This window comes from Schistocerca gregaria, chromosome 7 (genome assembly GCF_023897955.1).
Source record: "Schistocerca gregaria isolate iqSchGreg1 chromosome 7, iqSchGreg1.2, whole genome shotgun sequence".
Classification (NCBI taxonomy): domain Eukaryota; kingdom Metazoa; phylum Arthropoda; class Insecta; order Orthoptera; family Acrididae; genus Schistocerca; species Schistocerca gregaria.
In genome coordinates, this window is record NC_064926.1 from 453,680,137 (window position 1) to 453,704,859 (window position 24,723).

The 24,723-nt window shown below is 40.6% G+C and overlaps 1 protein-coding gene across 1 annotated transcript in view; it reads right to left on the reverse strand.

Moving 5' to 3' along the window:
* Positions 1-1,052: 1,052 nt before the first annotated feature.
* LOC126281985 (juvenile hormone esterase-like) overlaps positions 1,053-24,723 on the reverse strand; it is a 55,791-nt gene continuing 32,120 nt past the window's right edge. Inside the window, exons 7-10 of the mRNA XM_049981368.1 lie at positions 20,715-20,884; positions 13,921-14,044; positions 5,464-5,593; positions 1,053-1,347 (exon numbers count right to left, since the gene is read on the reverse strand). Of these exons, the coding sequence (XP_049837325.1) occupies positions 1,200-1,347; positions 5,464-5,593; positions 13,921-14,044; positions 20,715-20,884 (572 nt within the window). The 3' untranslated portion in view covers positions 1,053-1,199. The remainder of the gene's footprint in view (positions 1,348-5,463; positions 5,594-13,920; positions 14,045-20,714; positions 20,885-24,723) is intronic.

Sequence of the window (24,723 nt, forward strand, 5' to 3'; positions counted from 1 at the left end):
AAAGATTACGATTTTTTTATTTATTCAATTACGGCCAACTTCTGTTATTGAAACACAGTTTTTGTGATCAGATTTTGCAATAGCCAATTACTCTAGGTTTCATGTCCAACTTAATTGTACAGGCAGTTTATACCGTTCAAAATTGTTGCAGTCAGATTGCTAACTTTTAAAGTGTGAAAGACTTCTCGTTTCATTATGACAATTAATTAGTTTTACAGTGCAGCTTGCCTGTCACATTAGGAATATACAAGTTTCATTACGACAGTTCATTTATTATCACAACGCTGGCTTACAATCAGAAACAGTATATTTCAGGCGATATTTTTATCTATTTAGAAAACTTTCACTATATTTTTATATGTCTGGATAACTTTCAATTGTTCTCAAACAGCCCGGTTTAACTTCGTTCAGCATTTCTCTTCACCAAGGCTTTCAGTCCACTTAAATTTGTGATGAAGCTCTCTTTGTTTACGTGACATGGTACATAATATTTAAACCACCATCGGAAGGGCGCCATACGATGTCGTGGGGTGAGAAAGCAGGTCTGTGCGTCCCAACAATAAAATCCTCCCAAGAACAGCTGTGCAGTAGAGATGGAAGTTTCTAAATCCATGTAAAATAAAACCAACTTTTTTTCATTACATCAGGTAAAACGAATTCATTCTGCTATTTCCTTTTTATTTTTAACTTGCTCAATAGAAAAACAGACCAGGCGAAAGAAGAAAGCGATTTATGTTTCACAATATTTTTGAAGGCGGTGAAACTAATTGTTGGCCCAGTATGATTCTGTGACTCTTCTCCACATCTACATCTCAATTACTTTCTAATTTTTTCACGTTCCTCCACACAGTTTACCCACCACAACCATAGTTAAAAATACTTTACACAAAAGTCGTTGGAAAACAATATGAAATCACATTAAGGGGACATATCTCGCTTTAAATGTATGGATGTTATGGTTTTAGAAGATTGACGAAAGAACGTCAGTTTCATGTTCATTTTCGCTGAAATACTAGCGTCTTGTGGGTACCAAAAGAAGAACATTGATCAAATAAGTTATAACGTAAAAATAAATTTAGTAACAAAGAATTATTTTAATACAAAAACAAGGAAGTAAATTTTAATTGTGACTGTATACAATGTTTTAGAAAGTTTGCTGTTCCACAGTAGAAGAGCAACAGGTGACTGCATGCAACGTGCTAAAAATGCAGTAGATCTCTCCAAAACGCCATTCGCTCCTCGAGGAAGTGCTGACGCGACACGAATTCGAGTTTCATGTCCATGTAGCTGTCCGTGTCCGCTGTGAACCTGTCCCACGTCATCGTACTTCCCTCCGGCGTTGGCTCTCTGCGAAAATAAACAAGGTACACAATGAATCCTTTTCGTCATATGCGTACATCTACTTTTTAGTTCAGTCTCCAAACACAGATGAAGTTTTCTCTGTACTTAGAATTATTCATGGGCTTTGGAACACAATGCGTTCCAAATATTGCTCACGGATACAGGCTAAGTGTATGGTATGAGGAAAGCACAGTCCCCAGCACCTTACTACAGGCAATGTGATAGTGATGTTCTGTTTAATTTGTCTCCATTGGTTTGTAAAATGGCATTCTCGTAGATTAAAGGTAAAATAATCATTTTGTTAATTTGCATTGACGTGTAATTATTCTGTGTGCTATCAATGAAGGCTAGACAACATCGCTACTGTTATGGATATGATACGAATACTCATGAGGATTTTCGAGTTATTGTATAGTCTTCACGTAGAATCAATTATTGTTAATAATTCTGTTTCATTGCTTCGTCTCCCCCCCCCCCACCCTGGTCTCTCACAAAGTGTAATAAACATGCAGTCACAGACAAACAAACAAACACAAACACACACACACACACACACACACACACACACACACACACACACACACACACACACACACACATACAGCCATAAAAGTACTCGATCGACTCACTCGTGAATTAAACGTACTGGCAGATAATGGTTTGAAAAACAAGTTCAAATCATTTCTACTTGACAGCTGCATCCAGTCTATACATCCTCCTCTAAAGCGGTATTATGTATGTGTTTCGGTTACATTTATCAAATTTTGACGTACATATTTTATTAAAAACTCTTGTTGTATAATGGCTACGATGAGGACATATTTCCAGAGAGGAAGTGTAGCCATTTGACATGATTCACGTCATGGCGAGTTGTCACGAATTAGATCAAACGAACACGCAAGAGGAGTAATCGAAACGAATCTAATACCTAACATACATGGAGCTGCGATTTCCAAGAAGTTATTTTTAGGAGACTGTCTTAGCATTACCATTTAATGTGAAGTGGATTTGTATTGAATATATGTTTCGGGAAATCAGTTTCTGAACGTTCTGGATACGTAAAATAATAGTGGTTTGATATAAAGAAAAAACTGTATAACTCGAATGACTTAGTCGGATGTTAGAGTAACTACGTAGACGTATACATCATCTGCGAGCGCGTAAATGAGCACGGTCGCAATTCTTTGTGATCGCGTGAGGGGTGCACTTGTGCGTGGAGCCCGATTGTGTAATATAATTCATGAAAAATGACCTGCAACAGGTATCATATGTAGAAGAGATTGTGTCTTTGACACCACTGAACGAAAGATGTTGCCTGAGTGGCAGAATAGATTGTAACTAAGAGCGCAGTACCAATTGCCGTTGCACCCTGTTATAGGTAGGATGTAATACTTAAAGCTAGTGGCTAGCTGTGAGAGTTTAGTTGTTGACCTATGAATGCAGCATAACACTATTTTTATAAAATGAAGTGATAAATGATATTGTTTGTGCTCACACAAACCCAGTTAATGTTAGGTCGTAGTTCTTTCTACAAAAGTGTTAATTTGTAAGGATATAAGATTGTCAAGAATTGAAAGTGATGCTGATCGTTAATAGATATTGACCATTGTCCATAGCAATGAGAGACGAGTAATGAATTGATACTGTAACTCAAAGGGAAACCAACTGGAAAAAATTGGAAAGATAATGAAATTCTGTATATTTAATTTTAAGTGTGCAGCAACGCAATGTGGATTTTGCTGAATTTCACAGTACTGACCCTTGAATCTTGGATTTTTATAAAGAACGTCACAACAGATAGAATGTTCATCAGAGTGCTTTAGTGTTACTTGTTTTTAGTGTCGTTACCAGGCCTGGTAGGGTATATAAATGGCGTGAACAGCATCAGATGTTGAGTGATCGCAGCGAAGAAACGACATGAACTCGTTTATGACGGTTATCAGCATCTGTCAGAGTTTGAAGGCATTCTCATTGTGGGTCTCCAGCTGGTGAGATCGTGCAACCTCCCCACTGTGCGGCAGTCAGATGCGGCAGTGGCCCGATACTGGAGTGCATAGGAACGTGAGGGCAAGAGTACTTGTCGTACTATGGGCCAACCCACTTCTGACTACCACGAGGGAGGATAGCCATATTGAGCACAAAGTCCATCTCCACATCTGTGCCTGCCAACCGAGAACAAGTCATGGACTCCACGTAACACAACGTGTCATCCTGCACCTTTTGTGGAAAACTAGCATTAGGTTGATTAGGGGGCTACCGTCTCACGCACATACTGCGCTAACACTACAATACAAAAGAGCTGCTTGTGGACCTGTGCCGTGAAAGGGAAGCACGGGCTGCTGACGAATAGCCTCACATTATGTTCACCGATGAATCACGAATAATTATCGTCGACTATAGACAAAGCTACGACATGGGGACAGGTCAGATTCTTCCATTGTTTTGTAGATACGTAGCAGTGTTTCTCCTGGAATCGTGGTCTGAGGAGCTATCGGGTATGTCTGGATCACGGCTGATAGTAACTGATTGAACACTGACGGTGCAACGGTACGTCTACGTTACGGATATCCTCCGGCCTCGTATGATATCTCTCATGTGACGGTATTACGGTGTCATTTTTGAGCAGGTCAATGATCAGCTGGACATTGCGTGCGCCTCTATCGACTGTCTGCATGATGGGTTACTCCTGTGAACAGTGAGATCCCCAGATCTCGGACGTCAACTAAATCTCCGTCGAAGTACCCAGGATATCAACGAACAGCTATAACAGTTGTGGATCAGCTGAGTTAGTCGACGATGCAACGGCTTTATGACCTTGCTTCCATCCGTATCTGTGTATGCATCCAGACCAGTGAGGTTGCAGATTTGATACTGATAAATGAGTTCCTACAGCCAATTTCTTTGTAAAAGTGACTCGATTATGGAATCACTGAAATTACACTATTCATCATCTCACTCCTTTATGTTTCATTTCGCTTCCTGGGCCTCATCTTGAGACTTCTTTGTTTTCACAGGCGGTGCACTATTTGCAATCATTATTTCGAGAAAGCTATGGTTGACACTTTTTAAAGAAAATTGATTAATTATGTCAACAGTTCATTAATAATAACAGTTTTGTGCAAACAGCTGATAATCCTCAGCCCTCTACACGCAAAGAAAATACCATTATTAAGCCGTTACACTGGACAATCTCTCCCCAACTGAGAACGTCTGGAGCAGTATGGGCAGAGTCCTCCAACCATCTCGGGATTTAAAGGATCTAACATCACAATTGGACAGAATATTGCACATCCCTCAGGAGGACATCCAATATCTCTGTCAATCAGTGCCAAGTCGAATAACTGCTTGCATATTGGGCCACATGTGGACCAACACGTTACTTACTGGCTCACTTTGTAGACTCTTTCTCTTGAGCAAATCATTGAGTTTTCCAAAATTCTGATCATGTGTTGTCTTTTCATGTAATGACACCTACGCGATTTTCATCCTGTTCTGGTAACGAGTTCTTGATGCGTCGTTATCTCGTCTTAAAGTGTACGGGTAAACTACAATTTCTGTCTCATCGCAAAAAGCAAACAGCAGCATCACGTGACTATTTCTGAAGTTGGTTACATGAACAGTATGTAACGCTCTCTTCACATGTATCTCTACGGCATTAGAAATTGGGATTATTCCCTTAAGAATGCAGCTCTCATACTGTTCTTCTCGCACTCTAAATGACTTTTACGACTTTAAGCAGCTTCCTACGTCGCATCGTAGGTGCTGTGGCTAATCATGTTAATTATGTACAAAATAGGGAGCAAATTGGTCTGTTGGGCGCCTCGAGTGCAAGAAATCGTCCAATCTTTCTACGGAGAACAGCTGTATAAATGATCCTATCCAACTGATGATGTGTAACGTTCGAAACGCGTAGTGAAAGAAATAAAAACTCTCTGAATTGTGCAGAATTATAATTTTCCAAAGCAGAGCTGCTTATTTATGAAAAGTCCCTTACGTTACCATCAGACCCGGTTATTTGTTTCATTTTATCCTGTAGTTTTGGAACTAATTTGTACTATTTTTTCTGCGCTTCCAGTTAGTAATATATATATACGTTTTCGATGACGAACCCAAATTACTTACCCGTATTTGCCAAAGTTTGTCCACAATGTTGTCAGCTGTTGGCTCACTTTCCCATCGTTGGAAGCTGGATCTTTATCCGGTCCATTTGCAACAGGAAACAAATACGCTACTTCCATTACGTGAATCATACCTGGGAAAATAAAATAGAAGTAATGTGTGATTCATACATTCAGGCTCTACGACGTCTAAAATAACCACATCAGATACATTCCTTTTATGGCGTGAAACATACCCAGGAGACTGTAACTAGGTGCAAGTACGTGCACTAAATACTAACAGCGGACGCAATGCCGTTCAACTGACTCTTTCATAAATCTGCATCTTATAAGTTCTTATATCCACGTTTAGAAGTTGCATGAACCTTACGCACTACTTGCCAGTAAAATTCTTGATTTCTTTTATGACCTCCCTGACCATAACAGATACATTGTTAGGCGCAAATCGTGATGTATCAGGTAAAAGATACACGTGCAAGAATGCTCACCTCCAAAGTGTTTGAAGATTTTTATCTTCGTGCTAGACTGTCTTATACATGAGACATCATAATCTTCTTATCAGAAGGATTTCCAGGTGGATTGTAGAGAAGCCCTCAATAAAGAAAGTGCAGTTTCTTTTCAAAGGTATACAATTTCTTCTCAAAGCAATTAAATTACTGAGAAATCCTAATTTCTGAATACTACAGTTTTTCTGAAGCTACTAAACAGGTTTCTGAGTGTGAAACACCGTTGAAGTGGTATATTTTGTATCTGTTAAACCAGCAGAAGAAAGTACTATAATTTTCTTTCGGAAACAGAAGTTGATACCAGAAGCTCTTTAATTAAAGCTGCCATGAGTTTTTGGAGAAATGTAAACTATTAATGAAGGCATTGTGTGGTACATGACGGAGAGTACATCCTACCATTATTACCGATTTTCTTTCCTAAGCCAAATGCGGGCTGAGCGATGGAAAAGTATGTCTTTGTAAGTTCCCTTAGAAAATGTGTTACCAATATTTATCCGGCAGGATTTTGTGAGAACTACGTCTCTCTTCCAAGAATTTATGCTACAGTATCATGCTGATCGGTCAGAAATGTATTAGTAGCGTGTCTCTGAATACGTTCAATGCCTGTTTATATGCCTAATGGTTATAGACTCCAAACACGGGGACAACAACCTATATTTAATTTTTATGTATATTATCAAGGAACTGCTCCAAAACTTTAATTTGCTGCATCCAGTTTGGACTATTTTGTCATCATCTGTTATTTCTGAAAATCCTGAACATTCAAGCGGAACGAACGCCATCTTTATATTTAGGAAATTGTCACCAGACACAGCAGTCTAAAGTTATTGACACAGCAATTTTTATCATCCCCCCCCCCCCCCACATGAACCGTGGACCTTGCCGTTGGTGGGGAGGCTTGCGTGCCTCAGTGATACAGATGGCCGTACCATAGGTCCAACCACAAGGGAGGGGTATCTGTTGAGAGGCCAGACAAACATGTGTTTCCTGAAAAGGGACAGCAGCCTTTTCAGTAGTTTCACGGGCAACAGTCTGGATGATTAACTGATCTGGCCTTGCAACATGAAACAAAACGGCCTTGCTGTGCTGGTAATGCAAACGGCTGAAAGCAAGGAGAAACTACAGCCGTAATTTTTCCCGAGGACATGCAGCTTTACTGTATGATTAAATGATGATGGCGTCCTCTTGGGTAAAGTATTCCGGAGGTAAAATAGTCCCCCATGCGGATCTCCGGGCGGGGACTACTGAGGAGGACGTCGTTATCAGAAGAAATGAAACTGCCGTTCTACGGATCGGAGCGTGGAATGTCAGATCCCTTAAGCGGGCAGGTAGGTTAGAAAATTTAAAAAGGGAAATGGATAGGTTAAAGTTAGATATAGTATGAATTAATGAAGTTCGGTGGCAGGAGGAACAAGACTTCTGGTCAGGTGACAATAGGATTATAAACACAAAATCAAATAGGGGTAATGCAGGAGTAGGTTTAATAATGAACAGGAAAATAGGAATGCGGGTAAGCTACTACAAACAGCTTAGTGAACGCATTATTGTGGCCAAGATAGATACGAAGCCCACACCTACTACAGTAGCACAAGTTTATATGCCAACTAGTTCTGCAGATGACGAAGAAATTGAAGAAATGTATGATCAAATCAAAGAAATTATTCAGATAGTGAAGGGACACGAAAATTTAATAGTCATGGGTGACTGGTATTCGGTAGTAGGAAAAGGGAGAGAAGGAAATATAGTAGGTGAATATGGACTGGGGCAAAGAAATTAAAGAGGAAGCCGCCTGGTAGAATTTTGCACAGAGCACAACTTAATCATAGGTAACACTTGCTTCAAGAATCATAAAAGATGGCTGTATACATGGAAGACGCCTGGAGATACTGACAGGTTTCAGATAGATTATATAATGGTAAGACAGAGATTTAGGAACCAGGTTTTACATTTTAAGACATTTCCAGGGGCAAATGTGGACTCTGACCACAATCTATTGGTTATGACCTGTAGATTAAAACTGAAGAAACTGCAAAAAGGTGGGAATTTAAGGACATGGGATCTGGATAAGCTGAAAGAACCAGAGGTTGTACAGAGTTTCAGGGAGAGCATAAGGGAAAAATTGACGGGAATGGGGGAAAGAAACACAGTAGAAGAAGAATGGGTAGCTCTGAGGGATGAAGTAGGGAAGGCAGCAGAGGATAAAGTAGGTAAAAAGACGAGGGCTACCAGAAATCCTTGGGTAACAGAAGAAATATTGAATTTAATTGATGAAAGGAGAAAATATAAAAATGCAGTAAATGAAGCAGGCAAAAAGGAATACAGACGTCTCAAAAATGAGATCGACAGGAAGTGCAAAATGGCTAAGCAGGGTTGGCTAGAGGACAATTGTAAGGATGTAGAAGCTTTTCTCACTAGGGGTAAGATAGATACGGCCTACAGGAAAATTAAAGAGACCTTTGGAGAGAAGAGAACCACTTGTATGAATATCAAGAGCTCAGATGGCAACCCAGTTCTAAGCAAAGAAGGGAAGGCATAAAGGTGGAAGGAGTATATCGAGGGTTTATACAAGTGCGATGTACTTGAGGACAATATTATGGAAATGGCAGAGGATGTAGATGAAGATGAAACGGGAGATAAGATACTGCGTGAAGAGTTTGACAGAGCACTGAAAGACCTGAGTCGAAACAAGGCCCCCGGAGTAGACAACATTCTATTAGAACTACCGACGGCCTTGGGAGAGCCAGTCATGACAAAACTCTACCAGCTGGTGAGAAAGATGTATGAGACAGGCGAAATACCCTCAGACTTCAAGAACAATATAATAATTCCAATCCCAAAGAAAGCAGGTGTTGACAGATGTGAAAATTACTGAACTATCAGTTTAATAAGTCACAGCTGCAAAATACTAATGCGAATTCTTTACAGAGGAATGGAAAAACTGGTAGATGCGGATCTCGTGGAGGATCAGTTTGGATTCCGTAGAAATGTTGGAACACGTGAGGCAATACTGACCTTACGACTTATCTTAGAAGAAAGATTGAGAAAAGGCCTACGTTTCTAGCATTTGTAGACTTAGAGAAAGCTTTTGACAATGTTGACTGGAATACTCTCTTTCAAATTCTGAAGGTGGCAGGGATAAAATAAAGGGAGCGAAAGACTATTTACAATTTGTACATAAACCAGATGGCAGTTATAAGAGTCGAGGGGCATGAAAGGGAAGCAGTGGTTGGGAAAGGAGTGAGACAGGGTTGTAGCCCCTCCCCGATGTTATTCAATCTGTATATTGAGCAAGCAGTAATGGAAACAAAAGAAAAATTCGGAGTAGGTATTAAAATTCATGGAGAAGAAGTAAAAACTTTGAGGTTCGCCGATGACATTGTAATTCTGTCAGAGACAGCAAAGGACTTGGAAGAGCAGTGGAACGGAATGGACAGTGTCTTGAAAGGAGGATATAAGATGAACATCAACAAAAGCAAAACGAGGATAATGGAATGTTGTCAAATTAAATCGGGTGATGCTGAGGGAATGAGACACTTAAAGTAGTAAAGGAGTTTTGCTATTTAGGAAGTAAAATAACTGATGATGGTCGAAGTAGAGAGGATATAAAATGTAGACTGGCAATGGCAAGGAAAGCGTTTCTGAAGAAGAGAAATTTGTTAACATCGAATATAGATTTATGTATCAGGAAGTCGTTTCTGAAAGTATTTGTATGGTGTGTAGCCATGTATGGAAGTGAAACATGGACGATAAGTAGTTTGGACAAGAAGAGAATAGAAGCTTTCGAAATGTGGTGCTACAGAAGAATGCTGAAGATAAGGTGGATAGATCACGTAACTAATGAGGAGGTATTGAATAGGATTGGGGAGAAGAGGTGTTTGTGGCACAACTTGACAAAAAGAAGGGACCGGTTGGTAGGACATGTCCTGAGACATCAAGGGATCACAAATTTAGCATTGTAGGGCAGCGTGGAGGGTAAAAATCGTAGAGGGAGACCAAGAGATGAATACACTAAGCGGATTCAGAAGAATGTAGGTTGCAGTAGGTACTGGGAGGTGAAGAAGCTTGCACAGGACAGAGTAGCATGGAGAGCTGCATCAAACCAGTCGCAGGACTGAAGACAACAACAACAACAACATTTTTATCATTATGTGAATGTTATCAACTTTTTATATTAAATTGCACGATTATATACTGCGACTGAGTGGATTCATAGAGATTTTTGGATGTGACGTCCGCCAGTTATGCAAAACACCGTTTTTCTCAGTACCCAAACGTGTTTCGGCACCACTGTGTCATCATCAGTGGGTTTTGGTTTTCTTATTTATTCTGCAATGTGAACATTTTGTTAAATGATCATAAAATTATGTGCATTTTTGCTTCAAACAACAGATCACTTCTTTTTGTAAAATACTTTTACATATACTGTGCATGAACTTCCTGGATCACTTTTGTGTTACTTATTATAGGTAGCTTGTCGTCTGCAAACCAACCGATGTTGATGAGAAAGTTTTTTGCTGGGAATTAACCTATCTTCTAGAATGTAATTTAGTTTTTTGCGATGTTTTCGTGCCTATTTTCGTATTTACTTACGTTTTCGTGTGGCAAGCGCTTCCATTCTCCACATCATGCTGAGATCCTGTGATGCATACGTAACTATAACAAGTATTTTCCACAAATAACGTAGTAAAGTACTTTTTCATTACACCAGAACACAGTGTGATTGTGGTTTGTTATAACAAACGGCAATCACACTGTGTTCTGGTATAGTGAAAAAATATTTTACTATTCAGAAAAACTGTGTTTTGAATAACTGGTGGACCTCACATATAAAAATTTTTAACTGCAAACACCGCCAGTGCAACGATTTGCATATCAAAAGATGGATTCATAGAGGTCCACTTGCTGCACTTGTTGTCATATGGTAATCGTATTGTGCTCTAAATACTTACAGTACAAAGGTGATATGGGTGATATTATTAAATTTTGTGTCCATCCGACTCCATTAACATTCAATAAGAGTTTATCTACTCTTAAATGGAAACTCAATCAGATTTTAGGTTGACTGTGTCTGTGGAACACTCAATGCTTACTGACTGCTGTGATACGTTTGGGAGTAGTGTGGGCTTCGCAAGTAACCCCTTTACACACACAAAAGAACTTAATTTCTGCTTTATTTGAGACTCTTAACGATTGTAACCCTACTGGATACTGGATAGCAACAATGACGAAGAAATGAACGCACATTCCACAAGTATGGTTGCATGACTTGGGAGGATCACATTTTACGCCTGGACTGCAGCTTCCGCTGCGATCGCGAGACACGTGTTAAATGAGGGGAGCCATTGGTTCTTAAACCGCGTTCTTCATTATGGTCAAGTCGGATCGCTGCGGTTTGTGTCTCTATCATTTCACTTCATACATCGTTTGCTCCTTAATGCCGCTGACCAGCGGAGAAAGAGTAATTAACACTCACCACTAACGCAAAAGTTAGTTTTTTTTTCTTTTTAAGTGATGGCCGGGTTGGGTACTTTGGAGTACACGATTTTATGTTATTTTGGACTTGGCATCCGATCTGCTTAGACTGATTCCGCTAGCTCACGGCAACATTGGCTTTCCACACCCTTCACTGAAGTACAAGATTTGGATTTTGATGTTCTCCCACTCTCTTCAGATGTGTGGGATCTGAACACAGTGCGTCGAACGCTACGAGCAGTGTTTCAGTATCTGGAGAGATACAAAAGTTAGCAATGAGTATCTACACATTTAAAAAATATAAACAAACATTTTCAAATTATGGCAGCAGCAGATCACACTGCAACAAGAACAAAAGCGCCAGCAACAATAGCAATTACTGCATGAGAAAAATGTTCAGCACGACGACATCGTTCGTCAGTTTATAAGAGGGTAAGACGATATAGAGGAATCGTATTTAGGCAGTTTTGTAGTTTACTATGAAGTTAGTGAAGTTGTTGATCCGGTGATTAGAGTGCTTTCTTTCTGTCTTTTAGTAATTATCTATACGAAGTTGTGAAGAAATAATGGCCTCTCTCTGCCAGCACAGATTTCTACGATGTTTGTGATATGTTGAAGCAGTGCTATGATAGATAAACTCTCGTTGTCACCACTCAGTCGCTCGACAGTCAATGCCCAAAGAAGGTCAGTCAGCAGTATGCATCATGGGTTGTCGACCTGCAGAACTTGTGAGTAACGAACGCAAAGCAAACATTCACCATTTCATTCAATGAAGATGTTTGACCTGACTGTGAAGTGATATCATGCTCTCACCCCTTGACCCAATTCTCCACGGCGTAGAACACAACGCGCAGTCATTGGAGGTAGCGTTCTTGGTTCAGAAATCACCCGGTAACTACGCAGATGTAGGGAAAAATACAAACCAGCGTTGGGAGCACCAACTGAGTGAGTGTGTTGGTGTCAAATGCCGTGCTCTGGAGGAATGTACAGATCGAAGAGATGCAGGACTGCAGATATTTTGAAGTCTTTGGTTTCTCAGAAGCAATGTACCTGAGCTTAAAACAGAAATCTCATCTGATGATAGAACAAGGCGTCCGAAACCCTTCGTAAATAAAAACCTTTAAATTTTGTCGTTGATTACGTTAGCTTTTATTTTTCTAGTATCCGTCCACCCTGTATCACACAGTTATTTACTATTGTTTATAGTTTGCTTCCTTTGCCTATGTCAGACTTCCTGTGAACTTCTATGTATCTTCTTAACACCTAATTTACTCTTTCTGAGAAGCAAGGGCCGATCCGTGATAGCATATCAGAGAACTTCTTCCTCATGATCACTAATAATAAACTTTATTCTTGATAACCGGTTTCGGTGATCAATGGTTACTAATAATTTTTTAAATTTTTAATGGCTTTGTACGTGTGTCTGTGGTTCTTGTTAATTTTTACATCCTGTCTTAAGCAGTCTATTGTATATCAGTTTCCAGTAACCGAACCATATATAAATTCAGCGTCTACATAGGTACATTGCGTTGTTGATGTTGTGGTCTTCAGTCCTGAGACTGGTTTGATGCGTAATTAACGCTATAAGGGTAACTTTTTGGAATCTGCATTAATTATTAATTGGCATTATATTTGTAAACATGTTTAGATTTATTTTCGTCCACTTTTTAGTTAGCAGATTGTAATGTAACAATATAAATTATTTTAAGTAAGAGATACATGTTACGCTAGCGACACCTGTCGGTCCAGTTGCCAACGTCTATCCTTCACTAGTCAGCCACCGCCTGCCAGTCTAGCAGCGCCGTGCCTGCAGTGAAGTACGTTGTTGTCAGAGGCGTAAGACAAATGTACGTAGTGAATAACTGTGTATATAGCTGTTCTAATTTCGACAGGCCGATGCATCATTCTTATAATCTTTTAGGAATCTGCCAATTCATGAGAAAATGTACTTTGACTGCTACTTTAAGTCGTATGCAATAACCTGTCTCTCGAGCGATGTTTTCCTGGCCTTTCTGATACCGTTTATTACAATTGTTTTGTATATAGTCACACTGTATAAATGCTTTCCAGGACTGAAGAGGGTAACATTGATTACCGAAATCCGTATTTGACAGTAAAGGTTATTATTAGCCCTCATTTGTAACCTTTGTCAATCCTCATATTTATCTTCATATTTATCATCGTTACGTGCAGCTGATGTATGAGGTTTTCTATTTCCACGTTTTACCTACTCATCAGTTGTATCGCAGGTCTGTTATCCAAAAATGGATATTATTTCATTCTTCTCGGACTGACTACTCAAACGCAATACCAGCGAATGTAGGCGTACGTGCCCAGCGTCGGTTCCAATGACATTTTTCAGGTTATGTAACCCCGACTTCATGCTGTAGTATTGACCAACGTTTCAGCCACTGTTACAAATGCCAGTAACAAACATTGAAACATGAGAAAGTCATATAACTGGAAATGATTTTGTTACTTACCATATTCTGTTGAGCCCCATCCATCATAGTCAAAGTAATAGAAATAGACCGGCAAGCTCCTTGTGTTCACCGCTGATCTGGCAAACGCATATGCAGGCTGTATAAACATGATGTCCGAGTATACCTGAAAATTACAGAAGAAACGAACATTTATCAAAATACCCGAAAAGTAAAGAAGAAACAAAAACTTACCAAAATACTTAACAAATATTAACAAAGCAAAAAAGAAGCAATAAAAAATGATGTTGTTCTGCAAGTTGCGGTACGGATATCGAAGAAACTACATATAGACGTGTGTGCTTTCCCGAAGAATATTATGTGGTATTTTCACAAGTGTTTCGCATGTAGCTTTTACTATGTACAACACGGAAAATAGGTACAGTGAAACAGCTGTACAATGTATCATTATCGCTAATAAATGAACGTTATGTTCCAAGGCCATGAATTTTAATCTCAATGTATTGCTATTGATTTCAACAACTTTGGTGTCATCCTCCACCTCTTCGTCCACTGCGCTAATACGCATTTCAACACCGGAATACCACTTACACGTAAAACGTTCGAAAATATTTTCCACAAGTTCTGACTTTTGGCAGATTTAGAAACAACACCTCACTACTTCACCTTTCACTCATGTTGACTGTTGTTAATACATTTCAGATTTTTCATTTTCTCTCTCTCTCTCTCTCTATCACTTTTCTTATTTCTTGTCCACAACGAACGTTTCTGTTCAGCACAAAACCATGCCACGAACTTGTACCACAGCTGAGATAAGTAAAGTTCATTTCAAACGTATCTTTAATTACCTGCTGTCATATACTGTTGATGCCTTTTAGATGTGGCTAATTAATACATTTGTTCATTTCTACTGGGTACGACAACATTTTGAGATAAGCAAGCCGCTACCTTCATTGCGACGAAATGCGTACTGAACTATGAAATTCAAAACCACTGGATGCTGTCTATTTCTACACATCGTTATACGAACAGTAAGTTGGCGTTTATGGTTATTTATTGGCTAGGGCTATTTTTCTTCTATCGTTGCTGTACTTATGATTGACTTTTTATCCTTATTTACTTCCATATTATTCTACCTTCCTATCGCGAACCGCTCTTGGAGAATTTCCCTGTTTTCTGAAGTTTTCATTTAACTCTCTCACGATCTTTTCAATTTTGGCTTACTGCTCGCCAGTACTCGTCAACGATCCTAATTCATTTCTATACCTCTGATTTTGTCTCATCATGATGATATCTTGTAGTCTTTTTGACGTATTTATCTGCCTCTTAGTGTTCTCATCTGATTTCTAGGGAGTGGTGCTTCCTAAAATTACTCTGCGTCAGAAAGTATAAGTTTTTCGAGACCCCGTAATTGTCTCTCATTGTGAGGCATCAGTTTGAAATTTAGCTTAAGGATGCCTAAAACCTTCATCTGTAATGGGACAAAGGCGTGCCGCCTTCCGACCTGAACCTCGGTCTCGGTTTGTTTCAAACAGCAAAGAGTCGACACAGGTGAAAGAGGCCGCAGCTAGAAGTTCACGTTGAGGTTTTTCTCTCCATTTTGTTCTGTATTTTTGGTTGCGTTTGGTCGATGCGGCAGTCACACGACATCCTTTGAAGTCAGTTGTTGATTCAAATTTTCAACTTTCCTCATTGATTTAAGTAAATTCCCTCTCCCAGCCACTGTCTTTAATTCCCTTGTGTCTTAATAAATGGTCAGTGATGGATGAAAATTTCCTTTCGGACATGTCCGAAACAACAGATACCACACACACGCACCCAACCCACCCACCCACCCACCCACCCACACACACACACACACACACACACACACACACACACGCGGACGTGTCACACGATCTAAAGGTTATCACACATCCTCTTACCCACATTTCATCCCTTCTTTTGACGCCTCTTTGCTGACGAACGACGACACCCAGGGTTGAAATCACACATCTACGTAATATTTCGGGAAAGAAACTATGTTTCAGTTTACATTTTTAGGGTGACTATACCAACTGAGCATTGTGTATAATATTGCCCACCGTCATGCGCCTAAAATCTCGAAAAGGTGATATTAAGGACATTTATACGAACTGCAGGAGGATAGACGAAGAGAATGTCTTATTCAGAAGTTACCTCAGAAGAAGCTGGAAGACTTGGATGATTCTAAGAAATAAGACAAAAATTCTGAGGATATCTCGACAAGTAATGGTGATCGAATCAAGGAAACTACCACCAAGTGAAAAGAAACTTACTGGATAATAGTATAAGATTTTTTTTTAAGCAGCAACTACCCTGAAAACGAAATTATTCTCAACCCAGACGAAGATCTATATAACACGAGCACACAGTTTACACCGCAAACGTACTTGCCCAAATAAAAAAAAAGTAAATCCATCCTGCTTCAAAAGAGATCGTGAATGTTGCGATGGATTCACTGCTAAAAGAAGGTAATTTGCTCTTTTTCCTCTCGACAGCTGACTTTAATTCAGGTCTCTGCAAGTAGTTTATTTGATATAATTGTCATACGTCTCTATGTGCTATTATCACCTATAAATGGTACTTTATTTTGCTAAATTTCGTATATTTAGTTCAGATATTTTTCAGGTATTTTCATTAAATTTTCTAATGTATCTCTGACTTCGTCGTTAAATTCGACACATTTTATATAATATAGGAAAACCACGATGTCTAATTGCTCAGTTGGAAAGGTATGAAGCAGTTACTCCCAATTTCTTTTAATAGGACAGGTGGAATTAGGAACAGGTTTTTTAAAATTTACCGTATCCAAAGTATCACGTGAGACATAACGTACTTTCAGTAAGAAAAGTTTTGGAAGACAATTGATTCTAGGAAGCTAATGAAGTAGGACGTGCAAATGAAGATGGTCATGGGGTGACAATCCAATAAATTTTCATTTTTTATGTCTCTTCAACTTGCCAGTGTGTTGACGACATTTCTGACAAGAAGAGTAACTGCCTCTCGACGTTGCGCGCCAGCACTGCGGGTGTCCATAATGTACTGCAGACGATATCAGGGATGGATCTACTGAGACCCTGGAATATGCTGGTAAAAATACGTGACTGTGTTCGAAGAACGTTGGCAGACGACTGCCGTGGAAAGGGCCACGAAGATTGGGTGCTGAAGATTGTTGCTCAAACGCGCCCCCCAGGAAAGCCAAGCGGGAGAAGAAAGAAAGAACTGCCTACGAGGTGGTACTTAAAATGTGCGGTATCGGCCGCCATCCGGTCGGCATCACTTTCAAATTCGTAGCAGCCAGTTACGCCTCTGCGTTTCCTACAGCCGCCAAAGCGGCACGTGGGGGCCGCCACGAACGATTACACCGCTGCCAATGAGAAGCAAGCATCTCCTCTCCGGATTTCCAGCTGCAGGTCTACGTAAGTTCGAACTCTCACGCACATACCCCATTTTGTGTGTTTGCCAGTTGAATAACATTTACATACTTTCATAGTGGCGAGGGCTCTACATCCGAATAGACATTGCTTTGGACAGTCACACATTTATAAATTTTTTGTATCTGTGTATGTTTCGACATTGAAAGCTACTGGTAGCAACTGCCTCTGCTACTACACCAACAAAGTTATGTGTTATTTTTACTATTTGATATTGCCTGTAGACTAATTTAATATCTGAAAACTCTGTTCACGAACGGCATCCGTTCCTCGCTCCTGTATTCAATAAAGAACCACACAGTAAGGAAATGAGAACATAACAAAATGAATCTGGAAAGCGAATGACAACAAGCACCTGCATGATACACAAGCATTATTGCTTCATCTGCCTTGAGGAAATCGTAAAGGGGCAGAAGTGGTGTTCAAAGAGACGAGAATGAATGGATGATACTAAAGGAGAACAGAACAGAAAGAACTGAAGATACTAAGTTTGAAACATAAGGAACTGCTGATCCACACTCTTCTGGTTGAATCTAATGAATTGGCTGTAGTATGAGGAAATTTCCTCATTTAAGGAGCCAGTCTGTCGAGATAATAATAAGAGTGGTGAAAATACAATAAAATGCAGGGGAACTGAGAATAACTAGATAGTTAGCAATTATGTACGCTCCGATGAGTGGTAGAGTCTATACATCGAAGAATCAATTATCGAAATACGAAGTGATGCAATATTTTTTTTTAAGAAAGCGGACTGGTTTTATTCTTGATTTCAATACACCTTATTATTCCCCGCTCTACTGGCTACAAAACACTATTTTTGAATATAATTTCCGATGAATGAGATGGTTTTACGCCACCTAACTGGGAGGGCATGTATTACTGCATGGTACCACTGTACCCGTCAACCTCGGAGCCAACAGAGACGTCCAGTTCAGCAGCGAGGTGTTTCGTTTTGATCCGTCCATCACCTCGTATGAGAGTGTCCGCACGTTCCAACGTTGAAGGAGTCACAGCGGTGTGCGGCCGGCCGGTGATGACAGACCCCTCGTCCAGCGGTTCAACGTGATGTTGTTCACTGCCAGGTCTCCGTAGACATGCTGAAAAGGCCTATGATTATTTGCGGTGCTCTGGTTTTCCACCAAAAGAAACACAGTAACAGCTCTCAGCTTGGATCGCACCTGCGTTACTGAAGGTATTTTGAAGGCCACATATAGCGCCACCATCTATCGGAAACTCTAGAGGCTGAAGCGGGAACATTCGACGACGTCCCACAGTAAATTCAGCGCCTTTCAACCGATATTTCCCGAGAAAAAATTGTTGAATAACTTATTGAACGTCCATCGTACAAGAAAGGTCCAAGAGTAGGGATTAAAATTCTAGGTCAAAGGATTTGAGTGATAAGATTCGATTATGACTTTGCTATCCTCACTAAAAATGAGGAACAATTTTCGGAACATGTGCAGTTGAATGGTATAATGGGCACAAAATATGGACTGCGAGTAAACGGAAGAAGGACGAAACTAATGAGGGGTATCGGAATAAGATGTATGGTAATGTAAATATCAAAACTGGTGACAAATAAGTAGATCAAGAAAAGGATTTCTGCTACCTAGGAAGCAAAATCAGACAGACAGAGCAAGGAGTTGATTAAAGGCAAACTAGCTCAGGCAAAGAGAGCATTTTTGACATAAGAAATTCTATGAGTATCAAAAAACGGTTTAATTTGAGGAAGGATATCCATTTGGAGCAATGCATTGTATGAAAGTGACTCTTTTATTATGGAAAAACAAGATAAAAGATAATCGAAGCCTTTGAAATGTGGTGCTTTAGAGATAAGGAAAGAGGAGCTCCTTCGCAGAATCCGAAGGAAAGGGATGTAGAAAAAAGAAAGAGATAATGGGACATGTGTTAAGACATCACGGAATAACTTCCATGATACCATAGAGAGCTAGGTAGGTTTGTAGATATAAGGAAAAACGGAGACTGGAATATATCAAACAAATAATTACGGACGATGGCTGCAAGCGCTACTTTGATATGACGATGCCGGCACAGGAGCAAAGTTGTGGTGGGCCGCATCAAACAAGACAAAAGAATAAGAAGGTACACATTCTCTCCCTTAATATTCAGACAAGCTGCCATGAACTTTCATCCAATTCCATCATGCACATCTGACTCACATCGTGCGTCGGTGGTCAGCAGAAGAATTCAACAGCTGTGTGGGATCCAAACTCAAATGTTCAAATGTGTGTGAATTCCTAAGGGACCAAACTGCTGAGGTCATCAGTCCCAAGACTTACACACTACTTAAATTAACTAATGCTAAGAACAACGTCCACACCCATGCTCGATGGAGTGTCTGACCTTCGGCGGGAGGAGCCGTGCCTCTAACAGCGCGGCAACCCCGTGCAGTGTGATGCGAACTGGGCGGGGTGGTGTAGTGGAGCGGAACCGGACTGATATACTGGACAATGACGATTTAATTGCTAAAGGCAAATGCTGGGTAAGTGCCTACACAAAAGAGGCAACCAACCACCTTCCCTCGCCCTCTCAATACTATCTAGAAATGTGTGAAATCTTATGGGATTTAACTGCTAATGTCATCAGTCCCTAAGCTTACACACAACTTAACCTAAATTATCGTAAGGACAAAAACACACACACACACACACACACACACACACACACACACACACACACACACACATGCCCGAGGGAGGACTCGAACCTCCCCCGGGACCAGCCTCACAGTCCTTGACTGCAGCGCCCAAGAACGCTCGGCTAATCCCGCGCGGCTACTAGCGTGAGATCCGTCTCTAATGACCAAGTTGTTCTTTCTTTCTCACTACCGCCCAAACGTTAAACATAACTGAGAAGTGAGACAAAATGTGATGTACAGGATAGCGGCCGCTCGAGTAGACTGTACGGCCTGCACAGATGTTTGTTTTGTTTTTATTTAGGCGAATTTTTATGATGTCACAAATTGCAGCACATTCTAAGCTTTTCACACTAATTAAGGCCGTATAAACATGGTCTTTTCCAAATGTACTTCTGACGAAAAAGCAATTCTGTTAGCTGGAGTTTTTGTTTGTAAGCAAGAAGCAAAATACTAACTTTCATACATGAAGCTTTAAAAATACTTTTATAATACTTAAATAACGATTTTTTTTAAAAAAAAACCTTTACCCACTATTTCACCCCCATAGGTTAAATTTTCAAAAATCCCGAAACACATATTTCTTTATTTCCGACCAAGAAACCAAAAACCAATTTTCGTAGGTCTGCCTTAATAGCGGCATTTTAAAAAATACCTCTCTATAGGATGCCTATAATATAAGTACCTTTTATGAAAAAGATGTGATTATTGCAGGGAACACTTACGTCACTGATTGCTTGTGACTTGTTCACACTGAACCCTTCTGCTCCGAAATAAAACTCTTCGACCCGTTTGGCAGCCTCAATTCGTTCCTCCTCTGTGGGAAGAGGAAGCCGCTCGGCCACCGACTGCACGAAGGTCTCAGAAACTTCTGACACGTTCATAAATCTCAGAACTGTAATAAATGCAACAACAAACAAATGGAGTGGAAAGAAGACTTATTGTATTCAGCGCCATATTTATATCACGTACTGATATTTATATAAAGGATGATTACTTTCAATTATTCTGCTTCACGGTATGCGCCCGAACTGAGAAGATGATGTCATCAGTCTGGACTGTAATTATGACATCACATGCCACTTCCTTCCGTCCACAAAACGACTGCGAGAAACTGCCAAGCTCACAACGAGACGGTTTAATGTGGTGTTCCAAGGATACGCCGATTTCTCGACTTCGTGCTGTGCCACATGGAAGGGAATCCGACGCTGAGTGTCCTCAACATCGCCAATGCCATGCTCTCTTAAAGAGCATGTAGCTCTGCCACTGTCTCCGTACTGCGCGTACCGTGAAGCGGGGTATTTGAAAGCGATCCGATGCTCAAACTTACTGTGTAGCCGAGCGGTAAATTTCCCGGACTTAGATACCTTACCAAAATACTACTTCTAAGTTTCTGTACAATATCCTTGCTTTAGAAATTGTGAAACCATCTGCTTAAATCCACCAGGTACAAACTGCTGCGGTGGAAGAACGGCGCCGGCCTCGGTGGGCGAGTGGTTCTAGGCGCTTCAGTCCGGAACCACGCTGCTGCTACAGTCTCAGGTTTGAATCCTGCCTCGGGCACGAATGTGCGTGATGTCCTTAGGTTAGTTAGGTTTACGTAGTTCTAAACTTAGGGGACCTATGCCCTCAGATGTTAAGTCCCATAGTCCTTAGAGCCATTTGAATCATTTTGTTGAAGAACGGCCCAGTGACACATGCCGTAATTATGATTATAATCAGCAGTACTTAAGAATCCTACGACATCCTTCTCATATGCTAGTTTAACGCACGCTGCTTCGCTGGCGTTGACTGTATGGTCTGCATAACATTTCTGTTTTTATATGTTTGTTTGTGTGGCCATCTTCCGCAGCAGCTGTTAACATCTGTTATTATAGGTTATCTGTCTTGAGTTGACTGCAATGTAATAAAATGGAATTGCAGCAGACCCGTTTCGCTTTTATTTACAAAGCATCCTCTGTGGCATTCTGTAGATTGGATACATACGTTTGTACATTTATTGTTTTAGTCTTTTAGGTTAAAAACAGCGTTTTCTATACGAAGTTAGTCTGCTACTCTCTCTTCCTCTCTCCCTCCCTCCCTCCCTCCCTCCCTCCCTCCCTCCCTCTCTCTCTCTCTCTCTCTCTCTCTCTCTCTCTCTCTCTCTCTCTCTCTCTCTCTCTCACACACACACACACACAAAATCGTTTCATAGGGTGGCAATTACAAATAGTACAGCGCAGGAAATGACGCAGAATGCCAAAAACTGCAGATGTGAAATGAAGCCTGTCGACATCAACCACTGTTAGCAAGAGTGGAAGGTGCAGAGTATGTAAAGAAAGACAAATGCCACAGAAGATGCTTTGTAAATAAAAGCGAAACGCATCTGGTGTAATTCCTTTTTATTACATTGCAGTCAGCTCAAGACAGATAACCTATAATAACACATTTCTGTTTTTATTTAATGGAATTTTTATGTTGTTACGCCCATTGCTCGTGCATAAATCAACGCACTGTGCAAACTGTAAAACCAAATACAAATTTTCGTAGTTACAGCTTCAAAACTGCCTTAATAGTGACATACATGCCTGAAACATATCATCCCCTATGTCACCGCCTTACGGATGGAATTTTGAAAAATCCCTTCTTAAACGGTGCGTACAGTATAATACCATTTTCCAAGTTCCTGTCCTTAGCGATTCCATCTGGACGATCAAGAGTCAGATGAGCAATAAAAGAGATCTATTCCCGTTCAGTGTTTCTTCAAGTGATCCAGATGTATGAAACTCGCTCGAGTCAAGATCTGCAAAGAACAATGGTTGTGGAAGATGTACACCAACGCCTCTTACTGTTTCTAGAGTTGATTAGGCTGTTGTGAGCCATGATTCGTTAGGTCTGCCCCTACAAGCTGTACCCTCCACGCTTCCTTCCATTACCAATTTCAGTGTTCCTTCTTGCCATAGGATGTATCCCTATTCCTTCTGTTTGTTAAGTTCTTGCATAAATTTCTTTTCTCCTCGATTGGTTGCAGCAACCCTTCATTCGATACCCAATATTTCCGTCAGATCTTGAGCACTCATCTGTAGCACAACATTTCAAAACATTGTTTTCTCTGCATCTCTGAACTGTTTCTGGTGGCTCATTTCGTAATCATCAGAAACGTTTCTTATAGGAAAGAGAATGGGTTTCGGATGAGAAGATCTTGCTTAAACAATGTTTTTTTTCCAGTGCACATAATTAATGGCTAAAATGGTTCAAATGGCTCTGAGCACTGTGGGACTTAACTTCTGAGGTGATCAGTCCCCTAGAACTTAGAACTACTTAAACCTAACTAACCTAAGGACATCACACACATCCATGCCCTATGCAGGATTCGAACCTGCGACCGTAGCGGTCTCGCTGTTCCAGACTGTAGCGCCTAGAACCGCTCGGGCACCTCGGTCGGCACAGAATTAATGTAGAAGGCATATGATATTATCATCTCACATGTACAGGTGATTCAAAAAACGTGTACAAACTGGCATGGCACATCGGCCATAGAGCAATGACCAGCAATCGCATAGGGATCAGGGGTCGCGAAGGCTGTCTGGAACTACTAAATGATATTGCAGTTATTTTTGTCCAGACGCATGGAGATACGCCTGTCATTGATGCTGCTTTGAACGGTCCGGCGGTTTAACAGGTGTTTCATACACAGGGACCTTCAGATACGCCCACAGGAAAAAATAAATTGCTGCAAGCAATCCAGCGGCCGGGGACGGTTGCCGGCAGATGTGCCCTCACTTGTCTGCTGAAATGCAGGGAGGCTCCGTCGTGCTGAAATCAAATGCGGCAACGAATATGCGTTGAAACACCACTCAGCACGTCCGGCAGAACCTCTCGCAGGAATACGAGATACTTGCTACCGCAGAGTCGGCCCAGGAGAATTTAAGAATCAATTAAACATTCTCTGACGATGCCAGCCCGCAACTGACCGTAGCGCCATCTCGTGGTGCTTGCGAGCCTGGCTCCTTGTTATATGGCCGATTGCCATGTCAGTTTGTAAATATGTTTTTAATCACCCTGCACAGCCCTTTTCGACTATGTGAAAGCTTTTGCAAAGTTAAGGGTGTTAAACCACAGAAAATTGCAGAATGTTATACCTCAGCTACCAATAAATGTAATTGAAGGTATGTACATGCACAAAAAAACTAAATACAACTAGAAGTACGTTTCTGAGACTCATCTCCCCAGGAGTTAGACAAGGGTGTCCTTTATCAGCCCCGAATAGTCTATATGTAGATAGACAACCTTATAATCACATTCCTGAACAGCCGGCCGGTGTGGCCGAGAGGTTCTAGGCGCTTCAGTCTGGAACTGTGCGACCGCTACGGTCGCAGGTTCGAATCCTGCCTCGGGCATGGATGTGTGTAATGTCTTTAGGTTAGTTAGGTTTAAGTAGTTCTAAGTTCTAGGGGACTGATGACCTCAGATGTTAAGTCCCATAGTGCCCAGAGCCATTTGAACCATTACAGAATAAGTTCGTGCACCGTCGTTTGCTTAATAATAATGTTATAAATACATTCCTGTTTGCGGATGATCAAGTAATCTTAGTGGACTCTGAAGATAAATTACAGAGAGCAATTTGCTCCTTGCACAAGGCAGAAAATGATCCTGATAAGACAATATCTAAAGGTAAAAACAAAAAAGTGGCATTCCGTAGTAGGTGGTATTTAAGAGCAGAAATTATAATGGGTCATAAACTGATACAACAAA